The sequence below is a fragment of the Amia ocellicauda genome, chromosome 10 (genome assembly GCF_036373705.1).
Source record: "Amia ocellicauda isolate fAmiCal2 chromosome 10, fAmiCal2.hap1, whole genome shotgun sequence".
Lineage (NCBI taxonomy): Eukaryota > Metazoa > Chordata > Actinopteri > Amiiformes > Amiidae > Amia > Amia ocellicauda.
The window spans coordinates 14,902,829-14,917,308 of NC_089859.1; the positions used below are offsets into that span (position 1 = coordinate 14,902,829).

The following is a 14,480-nucleotide window of genomic DNA, read 5'->3' on the forward strand; positions in this document are numbered from 1 at the left end:
TACCACCTGATGGAGCTATTCCACCTCAGACTCTTGGTTTTCAGTGTTGGTTCTGTTCTGCGCTGAATGAAGAATGAGAGGTGGTTTAATTATGCCAGTGATGGAGAGATCAGGTAGAGGGCACAGAGCTGCAACAATAACAACTGATATTAAACCAGGGGGAACTAGTGTTAAAATAAATAAATAAATAAACAGACAGTGATCTGCATTAATGCCTCAAATGCTTTCCAATCTGATTTACTGGGGGACAAAATAAAATAAGAAGCCTGCTCATCGGCAGTGAACTCTGTGTGTAATCCCAGTCCCTTCCTGCTCATGTAAGCCCCTTTACCAAAGCATTTTTCCTGGCACGCAGTTTGCCTCACTGCATATATTTCTGAATATTCCTGCTAATATTTTGGTTTTGCAATTTGGTCGTATTATACTTTCCTGTTCCACTGGTGCTGTAAATCGTTCCCTGTACCCCTGATTTGCTGCAGTTGTCAGCACTCCTGGTTGAGAGCAATGTAAAAAATGTTTTAAAAACGTTTTATTTTTATTTTTTTTCATTATTTTACATTTGATTAAAATTGATCTATAAGCAATAAAGAAAGGATTGGTTTAACATCAAACACAGGGGAATGTCTGCACAGCTACTGCAGATGTATATAGGATTCTGTTCTTTGGCTTTGGGAGTCCATATGTTTGATTGGGTTAAGATGTGAAATCAATTATTATAATAAGCCAAATCAGTGCAATAGTTTGTGCAAAATATGGGGTCTTATTCAATGATATACATTGATGAAGGCAATTCTCCGGTTTCTCCATTTAAGGGAGGAAATGAAAGACTTGATTAGAAAGAGCTGAGAAGAGAGTAACTTCAATAACTGTTTTGTATTTGCAATGCAATTACAATGTTAGCACTTTAAATGCAATGTTATTAGCCATCGATCCTGTAGATATGAAGAGGTTTCTCCTCCCATTGTTCTGTGAAATGTGTAATCTGACCAGAGTATTTCACTTAACATCCTACAGTTTTACAGGCCAAGGCAACTCTTTAACTGTGCCTAAGATATGCATAACAGCAATGGTGTATATTTATGTGCAGTGTAATTCCAGATGATTATCAAGGAACTGAAATAGGGCTTAAACACTGGAGGCCCCTACAGAGCTTTGGCTTAATGAATGGTTGCTCATTACGGTTCTGATCCACTTAGAGTACATTGACACGCGGGTGTAGATGCCGTACTTTCCTTCCATGGCACAGCCCTCCCCCCAGCTTACAATCCCCGTTAAGAAATAGGTGTCATGATATTTAGTGACATGGGGCCCCCCACTATCCCCCTGGCAGGAGTCCTTCCTCTCGTTGGAGTAGCCAGCGCAGAACATGAAGCGTGACACCTTGTCGGAGCTGCTTTCCTTGCAGAGTGACCGGTCCACGTACGGCACGCTCAGCTTCTGCAGCACCAAGGCCTGTGGGCCACCCTGCACCAGCCGGCCGAAGCCGCTCACTGTGGACTTTGCGTTTGAGCTTATCAGCATCTCAGTGAAATCCTTGGACCCCAGGCACACAGGCATCACGAACGCGCTGAAGACGATGGGCTCCTTGAGATGCAGCAGCGCGATGTCGTGGTTGTGCGGGCTTATGGCCTTGTCATATAGAGGGTGAATGTACAGCTCTTTGATGTGGTGCTTGCTCTCTGTGCCCTCATGCTTGGTCATGTCATTCTCACCTGGCAAGAGATCATGAAAGGGCACTTCAGAGACAGCAGGATGGCATGCCCAGGCACTAGTCACTTTCTCCATCCATGCTCAAAGTGTAATTAATGCTAACGACTACTGAATGTAATGTAATAGGCATATCAGCATGACATATATTCATGTAATTTCTCTTATTCAGCAAATACTTAAAGCGTAACAACCTATTAAATTCCTAAAATCACGGTTTTGTGTTTTGCTATAATGTGTAAATAAGATGTATACCACCCTTCAAGACAGATTATATCATATTTGCAACTTTTAAAATTTACCAAATAATGCTAGGTGTCAAAAACGACAAAATCAGCTGATTTCCGTATTCCTACTCCTTGACAGTAATTATAGTTTCCATAAACAACATGCAGTGTTGCTGTGTGCAAAAATGGTAAAGAGAGAGTTACTCATCTCCTTTTCAACAACGGGCGATTAACGCGCAGTGAAGATGGTTTGTGCAAATAATCCCATAATCCAAAAGGGGCAAAGATCTGTAATCTGCAAAGATCACTCGACTCACATAAAACCAAAAACAAACTTCCTGAAATGATGTGGTGATGTGGTGCTTTATACAGTATACCCACCCTTCTATTTTTGGAAAGACAACTGAGCATGTCAGCTCTCCTGGCAGTTTGTGAATGGAGTTGGGCACTATTTTTATTGCAGTGCATGTAAAGGTAATGTAGTGCAAAGTCAAATCCACTAAACTGAGAATGAATCAGATTATATGTATATGCATTAAGACAAAACCATGAAGATAAATATATATAGCAGTTTTTTTTTCAAACAAAAGGCAACCTGTGTGTTGTGAGCATTAGAGAGCTCCTTAGGTGCTGTAGTGTGTTTTCATTTCAGTTTGTATAAAACATGATAAGCAATAATTTTTGGCATTATGGATTTTTGTAGGTGGCACACTCACTTCATGAGTCTTGGGATGGCAATTATTTTTAAAATTACTCCTGTTATACAAAAGAAAAGTTTTCCTTGCAGACATTTGATTCAGAAAATAACACACTGTAACATACATTACTGTGTATTAAGCTAGTATTAAACCAGTGAAGGTGAGTGGTATGATTCTAGCGTTGTGACCAAATTTAGTTTCCCCCCTTTTTTCGAAGGACGGATCGTTTACTTGCACAAACCATGTCACTGCACATCAATGACTTGATAATAATGACTAGAGATGCCTGGGGGTTGCAGTTTTCCACTTTCCAGCAAGTTATGACTCAAAACATCCTGAAATACTGAAGGAGCGTATATGCTGTGTTTTGACATCCACCATTATTTGAGTTTTTTAAAGTACTTATATGCTAATATTACTTATACAGTATAGCAACACAAAAATGGCATAAAAACATAATTTTTGGTTACCATGCATGTTTCTCTTTAACATACAATCCCAACCAAACACTGCTTGTTTAATTTAAATTAGTTATACACAAAAACAACAGAACTGTCAAGCTGAATTTGATTTTATTGATGGGGCACAGGACTCACCCACTATGATGATGGGCAGCGCCTCTTTAAATCTGTCAAAGCAATGTGCTGCCGTCACCACCCAGTGCTCACTCAAGATGGAGCCTCCGCAGAACCACTGTTCACTGGTTTTATCAAGAATCACCACCTGGAGGGAGCCGGCACAGAGAGGCGTGACACCATGGACAGGTTAAGGCAGATGTCTTTCACAAGCACACGACTAGCATTCTCATGTATGACACATGCACTCACATACACACCTGCCAGGGGATCTCCCCAGGTTGACAGGTGTCCCCCCCCACGATGCGAGTGTCAAGTTTCGTCTCGGCATGGATGGAAAGTTTGCCCAGGGAGGGGTTGGTGGTGATGGTGGTGGGGGCCGTAGTGTTGAGGGTTTTAGTAGTGTTGGTGGCATTGTTGAGTGCCAAGGTCTCCGTCTCATTGGTATCCAGCGAGGACAGGACGACTGTACCGCGTTCGACTTTGGAGAGGCTGGGGCTTAGATTTTTCACCAACCTGCCACAGGGGAACGGGCCTGCCAGACCAGACACAGAGACAGGGTTCACCACACAGGGTTCCTCCCCTACACGACTTGCCCAAACCCCATATATTATGAAGCATAAAACTGAACACTTCCTATCCTTGCAAGAATAAGCCTATTTTATATACTTTACTGTGTTTCCTCCACTATAATGTGCCTTTACCATGGTATACTGCAGTCAATTTGTATAAGGATAAAAACAAGATTGTATTCAAACATTACGGTCAGGCTCGCAGGCTTTCCCATCCTTGCCCAGTCTGTATCCATCTGCACAGCTGCACACCACCTTGTTCGGAGCAGCTGGCGCACAGAAATGCACGCAGCCGCCATTATTAAGATTGCATCTCCTGATGAGTTCTGATGAGGAGAAAGACACCGCAGTTAAAAACCAAGACCTGTTGGGAATCGATGGAATCGTTTTGTTTGTTTTTGAAAAAGAAAGAAAAAATAAATCTTGGTACCATTTCACTGCATGTGCCACACTCGCATCCCTCTTTTTCAAAAGAACATAAGAAAGTTTACAAACGAGTGGAAGCCATTCGACCCATCGTGCTCGTTTGGTCTATTTATAAATGTTCCCAAATTTTCAGTTTCAACCACATCGCTGGGGAGTTTGTTCCAGATTGTGACACCTCTCTGTATGAAGAAGCATCTCCCGTTTTCTGTCTTGAATGCCTTTAAGCCCTAAAAGTATTCTCGATGTGGCTTCCCAAAGTCAAACTGATCTCCCCAGTTGTTAGTAAGATTCCTTGCCATGCGTTCTCACCTATCTCACAGTTCTTGCCATCATACCCAGGTTTGCACCAGCAGACATAGGATTTGATATCATCTTTACACTGGCCCCCATTCTGGCAGGGCGAGGACTTGCACTGGTCACCATCTGACAGACACGGGCACACAGCACACAGAGTTACAGTAGGGCAGCTGCTAGCATTAGATTTTATTATTATTGTTAAAACTGACTTTTAAATCTAAATCTTCATTCATCGTTGTTTGTCACTAATTGTACAGTTTACCATGCATATATGTCAACTAGGCATGTGCTGGTTTCTGTAAATCAATAATCATGTCAATAAAATACATGCTTACCAACATATGTGTAGTAAAACTCCATCTGAAAGTGAGAGACAACAAATTATAAACACATAGCTTACTTGTCACGGAGGGATTTAAAGCTGCCTTTACTACTACTACTACTACTACTACTACTACTACTACTATTTGCACCCCTTCTAAAACACAGTGTGTAGTGTAGTTTGTAGCATGACAAATATAGACCTGAAGTCAAAAAGAAAGTCCTGATTGCTGCTTACTTCTTGATGACACCCAAAAATACATGAATACATGAACCTTGGATGTCACAGAGAAGCTTTAGACATGTGAGAATAATTATTAAACATCATTGTGCTGTAGAGTTGAGTGGATCTCTGTGTGCTGGTGCTATATTTATAGAACCTGAAAATTGACAGTAACTTATCTGCAAGTAGAGAACACATCTTAAGAACAGAGCAAGAAAAACGTCAACCGTTTACTGTGCAAGAATAAACACAAATTGGTTAGGTTGTCAAATATGGAAATCAAAATTGCAGATAAGTTACTTGTACTTGTGGAAGTATTTGTCATTTGTACAACTCCACAGCTTCAGGCCATTATGCTGACTGGTTTCCAGCAAGAGTGGTAGTGCCAAGTAGTAGTGCTGGGTTTAAGTGCTGCACAGCTGAGCAGCTCGATGCCGTGCGATGAAGATGGACACCTAACTGCTTTCTCATTGTTTTCGAAGACCTCCCTGGCCTCCTCGAAGTTGCACTTCTCCTCGTAGCACTCCCTCTCCAGGTTATCCGGGCGCATCTCCTCGAACAGGCCATTGTTGAAGCGCCGCTCTCTCCGCAGCACAGAGGTGGCAGAGCGCTGAGAGATGAACACTGATCCTGGAACACGAGGGAGAGAGGGAGAGAGGGAGACCGGCGGGCAGAACATGAATGAGACAGAGAGAGAGAGATATAGAGAGAGAATTAAAAGAAATGTCTGCTAGTTGGAGGTAAGAGGCAAATCCCTGAAGGGCATGAACTGATAGAGACCTTTCCCCTCACAAAAGGAGTTTTCTTAAAGTTGCAATTTGACCTGCACCCTGAAGGGATTCATGTATTTAGTCGGATTTTTCTTTCTTGCTATGGACTGCTTGCGCATTTTATGTTTACAGTCAAGGCCTAGTTCAGGTGGGAGAAACTACAGCTGAGTTTGTTCCCGATCCACACATCACTGTTAAGAAAGATAAATATATGGAAATGGGAAAATAAATAAGTAAATAATCCCAGCCTACCTTGACAGCTCAGACTGCATTCCTGCAGGATGACAAAGATCACTAAAAGCGAAGAGAATTTTGCCATCATGCTCCAGTGAGAAAGTCTCTTGCTGTGAAGTTGAGGGAAAGAAGCCATCTGATCGATCCGGCGCTCCAAAGTACATCCGCCTGTTTACACAGCGGGGAAACAAAAGGTTACTTGGACCTCTGAGTGCATATGTGTGTTTGTGTGTGCGTGCGTGTTTGCGTGTTTGCTTGCCTGTGTGTGTGTGTGTGTGTGGGGGGGGGGTGCAAGTGGGTGGATGTGTTTATTTACGTGTCTATGCACATGTGCTTTATGAAGACCATATTGATAATATGGGGTGGTTGACCTTTGTGTCATTTCAACGAAAGCATTATTGCTGATGATGATGTTGATTTTTAAGATTGCATTCGTCAGCTCACTTTTCTAGTTTGTTACCACTCTGGGAAAAAAATGTAAGGGGTCCTTTACACTTCACTGTGATGTTTTCCAGACTGGCCTCACAATTGCAGCACTTAAACTCAGTCCACTGACAGCACAGAGCTCATGCAGATTGAGAAATCAGGGCCATCTTCTATAAATATTGACAATAGTTTAAAAACTCACGACACATGCACATGCTTTTTAGGCATTTATTAACCAGAATTGAAATGGAGGGGTGGTGGGGGATAGAACATCCCGGAAAGCAGGAATAGGAATCAAAATGAAAATAAATCTGCTGGTGTGTCCAGCCCCCTCGTCCACTTTGACCCTATTAAAGTATATGTAAATAATAATGACACTGGCTTCATGTATAATACAAACGCAAACTGCCTTCAAACGTTTTAGAACTGTTGGTGATATATAAGTGTGTTAGCTTTTAGTCAAAGTCCGGTAAGTCAAGGAACAGTCTGCGCAGGAATTAATCAATTTGGCCTTGCTGTAAAAATCACGGCCACTGCGAAATACACTCTGCCTAAAATGAGATGTCAAGACCAGCAGAGGGCACTTAAACTGCATGTAGGCTCCAAGGTCTAACGGTTTCGTCACAACCTTAAATAGATCTCTGTCTGAGGAACGCTTGTGTACCTTTCTGTTCACCTTCGGGTGATTTATGTGTGCAAAAGCTGCTTTCCAACAAGATGTTAAATTACAATACTGGTTTCTGACTGGCTCAAGCACTGAACAGCTGAACAGCTCAGCATAAAGTTTCTGAATATATTTTAGGCAATAGGCTAATTAATTGCCATATTTGTGTGAAATTACGGTTATTTCTGGGGGAAATATCTATTAAAAAAATGGAAAACCTGTAATTAGATTTCTTCAAGCTGAGATATAATTAGAGATACAGATGACGATAGAAATGGTCTAATGATTACATTTAGGATGTTTGGAGAGCATTATTTTGAGCAATTTGGTGAAATCCTCTATGAAAATAATGAAATTAGGATTATGTTTTGGTCCAACCTAGGGTTAGGGTTACAGTCCTCAGTAAACTTTGGCTTTTGTTAAGGCCAGAGTTACTTTCCTACTGAGTTAACTGAATTGCGTATATATTTATATGGGTTTAACTTGAAATATAGGTATTTGAGAGGGTTGGGGTGAAGGCTGCAGATATTGTTCCACAATAGACATTGCACTACAATATAGCAATTAATAATGACGGAGGAAGACATTTATTTTATGTGAAATTATTGAGATTGGAAAGAGAGGAAAAAAAATAAATCTGCAAAAATAATCCAGAATTATGACTTTGATTTCGATATTAGGTTATTGATTTTTTTGTCCTCCTGTATAAAGTGCTGATGTGATTTAATAATTCATAATGAGCCATAATTCAATCTAGTTAGCTGATTAATTGGCAAGATATGGAAATACCATTCACACACTCAGTGACATGAGGATTATGAGTTGATTTAATTAAATAGGGGTTCGTGATGGGGTTAGATTGCTCAGAAAGCGTAAACATCCATTTGAGTTTGCGTTTCAACTGGATACACAAGGATAACATAGAGGCCTTAGAGGATTATTTCCCATCAGTGGCATTTTCCTCATAGCGGCCTCCTCTTCAAAAACAGCACAACTTAATTTCCCCAGTTATGAGAAGAACAGGTTTCCAAACCTGAAGCTCAGAATAAAACATTGACATTTCACTAAACTCTTCTGATGAGAAAGTAAAGCAAAATACTTACAGCAGATTGGCTGAGAGAGTCACAGTGTAGGAGCCTGGGAGATATTTATAGCCTTCTTGACAGAGAGCAAGGAGGTGTATTTTTAAACCAGGCGCTGTGGTAATCATAAGGTTTGCTACCTGGGAGTTCAAAGTGAGGAATCTGCCAAAATCACTCAGCACATGCACAACTAAGTCAATTCCGTGCTGGCTGAGCACTGCATCAGACTTCATTTCCATATCAAAGTAGTGTAAGGAGAGGTGAGGTCTGGGAAGGCATTGATTGTTCTGTTGACGAAGAAAAGATTGCGAGAAGATTCTCAAGCATTGGAAAAACACTGGAAAATGTTGGGAATCAAACATGAGGTCATTTCATTCTCACACTTAAATATATGCACACTATAAAATGATACATGGTTGGCATCTCCATTTTCTAAGCACTCCAAGTCAAAGAGCATCAGTGTTAAACCGCTTTCCTACACTCTGATCACTGCAGCTCCACAGGGTCTTCTGTTTTTCATTACACCTAATTGGGTAATTGTTAATTGGGTAATTGAACACGTTTCACTTAACTGGACTGATTTCAAAATTTACTCATGTCAGAAGCATGTAACCAATGAAATAGGCCTATAAAATCGGCTTGGCTATACACAGAGAACCAGGGGTGAGAGATACTGGTATCAATTCCTAACCCAGGGAGCACTGCGGATGTAAATTGTCTGATTCAGATGTGAGGTGGATTTGTTAAATTTGTGGAATGACTTCAGGATGGCTGATTTGACAGTTTTCTTTGGCAGCTTTGAAAACACTAATCTGAAAGCAGTGTAGATGCAAGATAAATAGGGAGAGTGAGAGAGGCAGAGAGGGAGGAGAGAGATAAATAAAGGAGAATATCGGGGAAGACAGCTCCTGAGGTGTGTAATAACGCAAGACAATAATCTCCGTACTGACAAACACTCTGGTTGGGGAAGAGAAAAAATGATCTTAAGAGCACATTCTGTCATTGTTGGTCTCCACAATCAATTGAGACAGCAGAGGCAAGACTCTCAGCTTTCACCATCACAGTCAAGCTGAGAGTCACTTCAGTGGAAAGTATTAACCACTCTTTCCATTTATATTTCATGCAGTCATTAAACCTGAATAATTCATAATTTAATTAACGTTATACATACAGTATGTACAGTCATACTAGTAGATAATTATATTCTGACAATATGAAATTGAACCTTTTCAAAACTGAATACTGAAAGAAACATGATTATATATATATATATATATATATATATATATATATATATATATATATATATATATATATACATACGGGTGTCAAATTAAAGGAAAAACCAACATAAAGTGTCTCAGTAAGGTGTTGGGCACCACGAGCCACCAGAACAGCTTCATTGCTCTTGGCACAGATTCTACGAGTCTCTGGACTCTACTGGAGGGATGAACACCATTCATCCAAAAGATATTCCCTCATTTGATGTTTTGATGATGGTGGTGGAGAGCGCTGTCTAACACCTCCGTCCAAAATCTCCCATAGGTGTTCAATTGGGTTGAGATCTGGTGATTGTGAAGGCCATAGCATATGATTCACATCATTTTCATACTCATCAAACCATTCAGTGAGCCCTCGTGCCCTGTGGATCGGGACATTGTCATCCTGGAAGAGACCACTCCCATCAGGATAGAAATGTTTCACCATAAGATAAAGGTGATAACTGTGTAGTGATTTGCAGTGACCCTTCCCTCTAAGGGGACAAGTGGACCCAAACCATGCCAGGAAAATGCCCTCCACAGCATAACAGAGCCTCTGGACCCCCTCACCGTAGGGGTCAAGCAGTCAGGCCTGTACCGTTCTCTTGGTGTAGCCACACATGTACTCGCCCACTTGTCCAAAACACAAGCCAAGCTTAACACAAGCTTAATTGTATCATGCAGTACACCTGCATCTGCATTCATTATGTTACTCCACTCGTTTATTCAGGTTATTTATTTAATTTGTCACCTGTCTGTACATATATATCATTTATATATACATTATTGTTTTGTCATTTGAATCCCCAATAATAGTGTGGTGGAATGTGGGAGAAATGGGGATTTATTGTCCAAAAACAGCACAGAAGTCAGGATTAACTGGTTATATTGGCTTCCCATTTTCAAAATGCATCGACCAGCATTTGCATGATAATGATGTTTTAGATCGTTCAAAACTAGCAATCTCCTCATAATGCAGAAAGGTCTTCTGTGAATTATGCATAACTAACCTTTGTATGCAGCCACGAATGCATGTAAGGACCTTTGTTAAGGGAGCGCAAGGAGTCTGTAAGGCCTGGGGCATCTAGTGGCCCCAGCAGTTAATCAGTTCAAGTCTCAAATGTGTGCACAACAACAACTTCAAACTGTGGTTTTCAAACAAGATTTCAAAATCCTTAGATCATCGTGCCTCTGAGTCTGTTAGGGTGATGTTCTTGCCCTTTGGTTCCTTGTACAAATCCCCTTCATTTGGAGACTTTATTGGAGACAGGGCTTGTAACTGGTTTGGGCTGTGCAAGTCAGTGGGATACCTAAATCCATGATGCCACCTTGATAAGTCACATGTATTGCTGGGTAGGAGAGAGGCAGTCTGTATCCCGACAACTTAGCAAAGTAAGGAAATCTTCCAGGGAGGTTAAAATGAAAGGTCACACTACAGGTACTCGGCCGATGATGTAACAATCCATTATAGTCTGAAAGGCTTCCTGTCCTGTGGGATCCCAGTTTTTTCTTCTTCCCCTAAATGAATCTCACTGCTTCCAGTACCTCTGCCTCCGTTTGGAGCACGGCTGTTCATTCCTGGACCTAGAGAGCCACAGGGATTTCGGGATATAATTCCACCTGAGCTCCTAATGACGCCATTGAATCAGTTGGCTTCATTGCTGGAGATAAACCACTGTGCCTGCGTCTGGCTCAACGGGACCAGGAGTGAGGAGCACTGATTTAAAGCGTGCAACTCCATGCCCCACGGAAGGTCTATGAAGAGGAGAGGCAGACGTAGAGAGGGGATCTGACAGCAGCTGAGATGTACAGGCAGCTGTGATTGATTTGCACGAAACACGGTCTCCCACCTCGCCCGAGCCACGCACAGCAGAGAATATTTGCTACCTCCAATTAGATAAGCAGTTACAACGGGAAATCAAGACAGGCAAGGAGATAATAAAAATGCGATGGCTGTCAACATTATTGATTGCATTGCTTTGGTGGGGAGGGAGATAGTAGCCTGGGCTCCTGGCTAGTGGATGCTTGCTGCACGGCCAACTTGGTTTTCTTCAAGGATGAAAACAAAGCAGCAGCAGACTTAAAGATGTTTAGTAAGTGTGCTGTCTCTTGCCAGATGGTTTGAGCATCACTCAGACTAATGGATGACCATTTTGGGATTCTTTAAGGAGAGAACTGTTATTTAAACAACAGCATTCCAGTTCTGAAGGGTTTTACATCGCACAATAAGATTCTGGACATCTTCTCCAGGCTTGAGAGGGGTGAGGTTAGAGAAACGCAGTCTGTACAGAATGATTGTGTACTGCTGCAGCCATCACAATGGATGAACTGGGATAATAAACCTTTTAAAATGATTTAGATGTGCAAGGCCTAATTCAGAAATCACTTCCGTGCAAATTGCAATTGATAAAAACATTTGAAAAAGGCACAGAGCAATGACTGGCAGCTCTTCCACCCAGGGGCTCCCAGGCCATAGAGAGATTTCAAACCTGATATTCCTACAGTAGCTTGTTAGAAAAGACAGGCCCAGGTAGGTTCCTCTATGGACTGTGCATGTAACTGCTTTCACAGGGTATCTAAACCCATGGGCTGCTTGCCTCTCTCTCTTTCTCTCTCTCTCTCTCTCTCCAAGCCCAGGCATGTACAGCTTTCCAATTCTCTCTCCACTCTAGCAACTAGGCCAGACTGTTTTCCCTAGCTGTCTGCAGAAACCACTTGTATGCAGACTCTTTGCTAATATGAAACAGCTGTTTTGCACAATCCCTCAGCTCAGTCCTGTAGTTCGTGTGACTTCTTGCCTGTGGTCATACCTTTCAAGAATGGGCTGGCTGCAAGACCTCACCACCCACTACTGGGCAGATGAAAGATTTGGTGTTAAATACTAAATACATTTCTCCCTATACAAACAAAGGAATAGAGAATGTTTAATATTGATTTTAATTCCAAATCTACATTAGTTTACCATTGCATTACGCCTTTCTTACATACGAAACTCCCCGTTTTCCAGCTCACGAAAAGTATACATCTAATTGAGTAAAAAAGAAACATTTCAGCAACTTGTATTGATCAACAACTTAGAACAAATCTGACATATTTGAAATGTGTTCAGCTTTTCCGGCTTCGATAGGATGTACACTCACCTAAAGGATTATTAGGAACACCATACTAATACTGTGTTTGACCCCCTTTCGCCTTCAGAACTGCCTTAATTCTACGTGGCATTGATTCAACAAGGTGCTGAAAGCATTCTTTAGAAATGTTGGCCCATATTGATAGGATAGCATCTTGCAGTTGATGGAGATTTGTGGGATGCACATCCAGGGCACGAAGCTCCCGTTCCACCACATCCCAAAGATGCTCTATTGGGTTGAGATCTGGTGACTGTGGGGGCCTGTTTAGTACAGTGAACTCATTGTCATGTTCAAGAAACCAGTTTGAAATTATTCGACCATTGTGACATGGTGCATTATCCTGCTGGAAGTAGTCATCAGAGGATGGGTACATGGTGGTCATAAAGGGATGGACATGGTCAGAAACAATGCTCAGGTAGGCCGTGGCATTTAAACGATGCCCAATTGGCACTAAGGGGCCTAAATTGTGCCAAGAAAACATCCCCCACACCATTACACCACCACCACCAGCCTGCACAGTGGTAACAAGGCATGATGGATCCATGTTCTCATTCTGTTTACGCCAAATTCTGACTCTACCATCTGAATGTCTCAACAGAAATCGAGACTCATCAGACCAGGCAACATTTTTCCAGTCTTCAACTGTCCAATTTTGGTGAGCTTGTGCAAATTGTAGCCTCTTTTTCCTATTTGTAGTGGAGATGAGTGGTACCCGGTGGGGTCTTCTGCTGTTGTAGCCCATCCGCCTCAAGGTTGTACGTGTTGTGGCTTCACAAATGCTTTGCTGCATACCTCGGTTGTAACGAGTGGTTATTTCAGTCAAAGTTGCTCTTCTATCAGCTTGAATCAGTCGGCCCATTCTCCTCTGACCTCTAGCATCAACAAGGCATTTTCGCCCACAGGACTGCCGCATACTGGATGTTTTTCCCTTTTCACACCATTCTTTGTAAACCCTAGAAATGGTTGTGCGTGAAAATCCCAGTAACTGAGCAGATTGTGAAATACTCAGACCGGCCCGTCTGGCACCAACAACCATGCCACGCTCAAAATTGCTTAAATCACCTTTCTTTCCCATTCAGACATTCAGTTTGGAGTTCAGGAGATTGTGTTGACCAGGACCACACCCCTAAATGCATTGAAGCAACTGCCATGTGATTGGTTGGTTAGATAATTGCATTAATGAGAAATTGAACAGGTGTTCCTAATAATCCTTTAGGTGAGTGTATATACACTAGCCTTTGGGTCCTTTTCTTTAACGGTAATATCGCAAACAGTCACCAGGTGGCAGTGATGTATATACTCTGTGTGTGTTTGTGAGGAGGCTAGGGGTCTTCTCAACAACTCAGCAAGTCAGTCCTCTGCTTTAGACTAGGGCTCTGTGGGTGCCAAACTGTCTGCCTCAGATTCAAACTCGCAATGTCATTGCCATTTGAAGAGCAGACTAGATTCTTCACGAGAATCCCTTAGTGTCTAATGAGAGGTGTCTGACGAGCTGCTCAACTGAGCCAAACGTCTTATCTGCAAAGCCCTGTTTAATCTCTCACTTTGTCCAGCTCTGTAACCTTACATCTCCTTAAGCCTGATCCTGATCTAGCTCTCCTGTGGGCACCCCTGGTTCTCTTTAATCTGCTCAGTGTCTGTTAGGGCCGGCTTTTGTCTCCTTTCTTTTATTTTTTCCTTTTTTTTCTTCTTGTTTTTAGAGAATTCCCTCTCCGCCCTGCACAAATGCACACTGTAGGTGTTAGGGAAAGTAGATACAGTCATTATAAATGATATGTTCTTTTCACACCATCCATGTAACAGTATTTATGCCAATGGGCCATGTTGAATTTATAATGGCATTCCTGGCTGAATAGCAACAGGAACAA

General features: G+C 41.9%; 1 protein-coding gene across 1 annotated transcript; it reads right to left on the minus strand.

The window, feature by feature from the left end:
• Nucleotides 1–512: 512 nt before the first annotated feature.
• On the minus strand, nucleotides 513–6,210 carry LOC136759977 (coagulation factor IX). The gene is made up of 8 exons (XM_066715163.1): nucleotides 6,069–6,210; nucleotides 5,507–5,676; nucleotides 4,838–4,862; nucleotides 4,515–4,628; nucleotides 3,971–4,105; nucleotides 3,468–3,742; nucleotides 3,229–3,355; nucleotides 513–1,712 (listed from the first exon to the last, which is right to left on the minus strand). The coding sequence occupies exons 1-8, from the start codon at nucleotides 6,184–6,186 to the stop codon at nucleotides 1,126–1,128; spliced, it is 1,551 nt and encodes a 516-aa protein (XP_066571260.1). The 5' UTR covers nucleotides 6,187–6,210; the 3' UTR covers nucleotides 513–1,125.
• Between the last annotated feature and the right edge of the window lie 8,270 nt (nucleotides 6,211–14,480).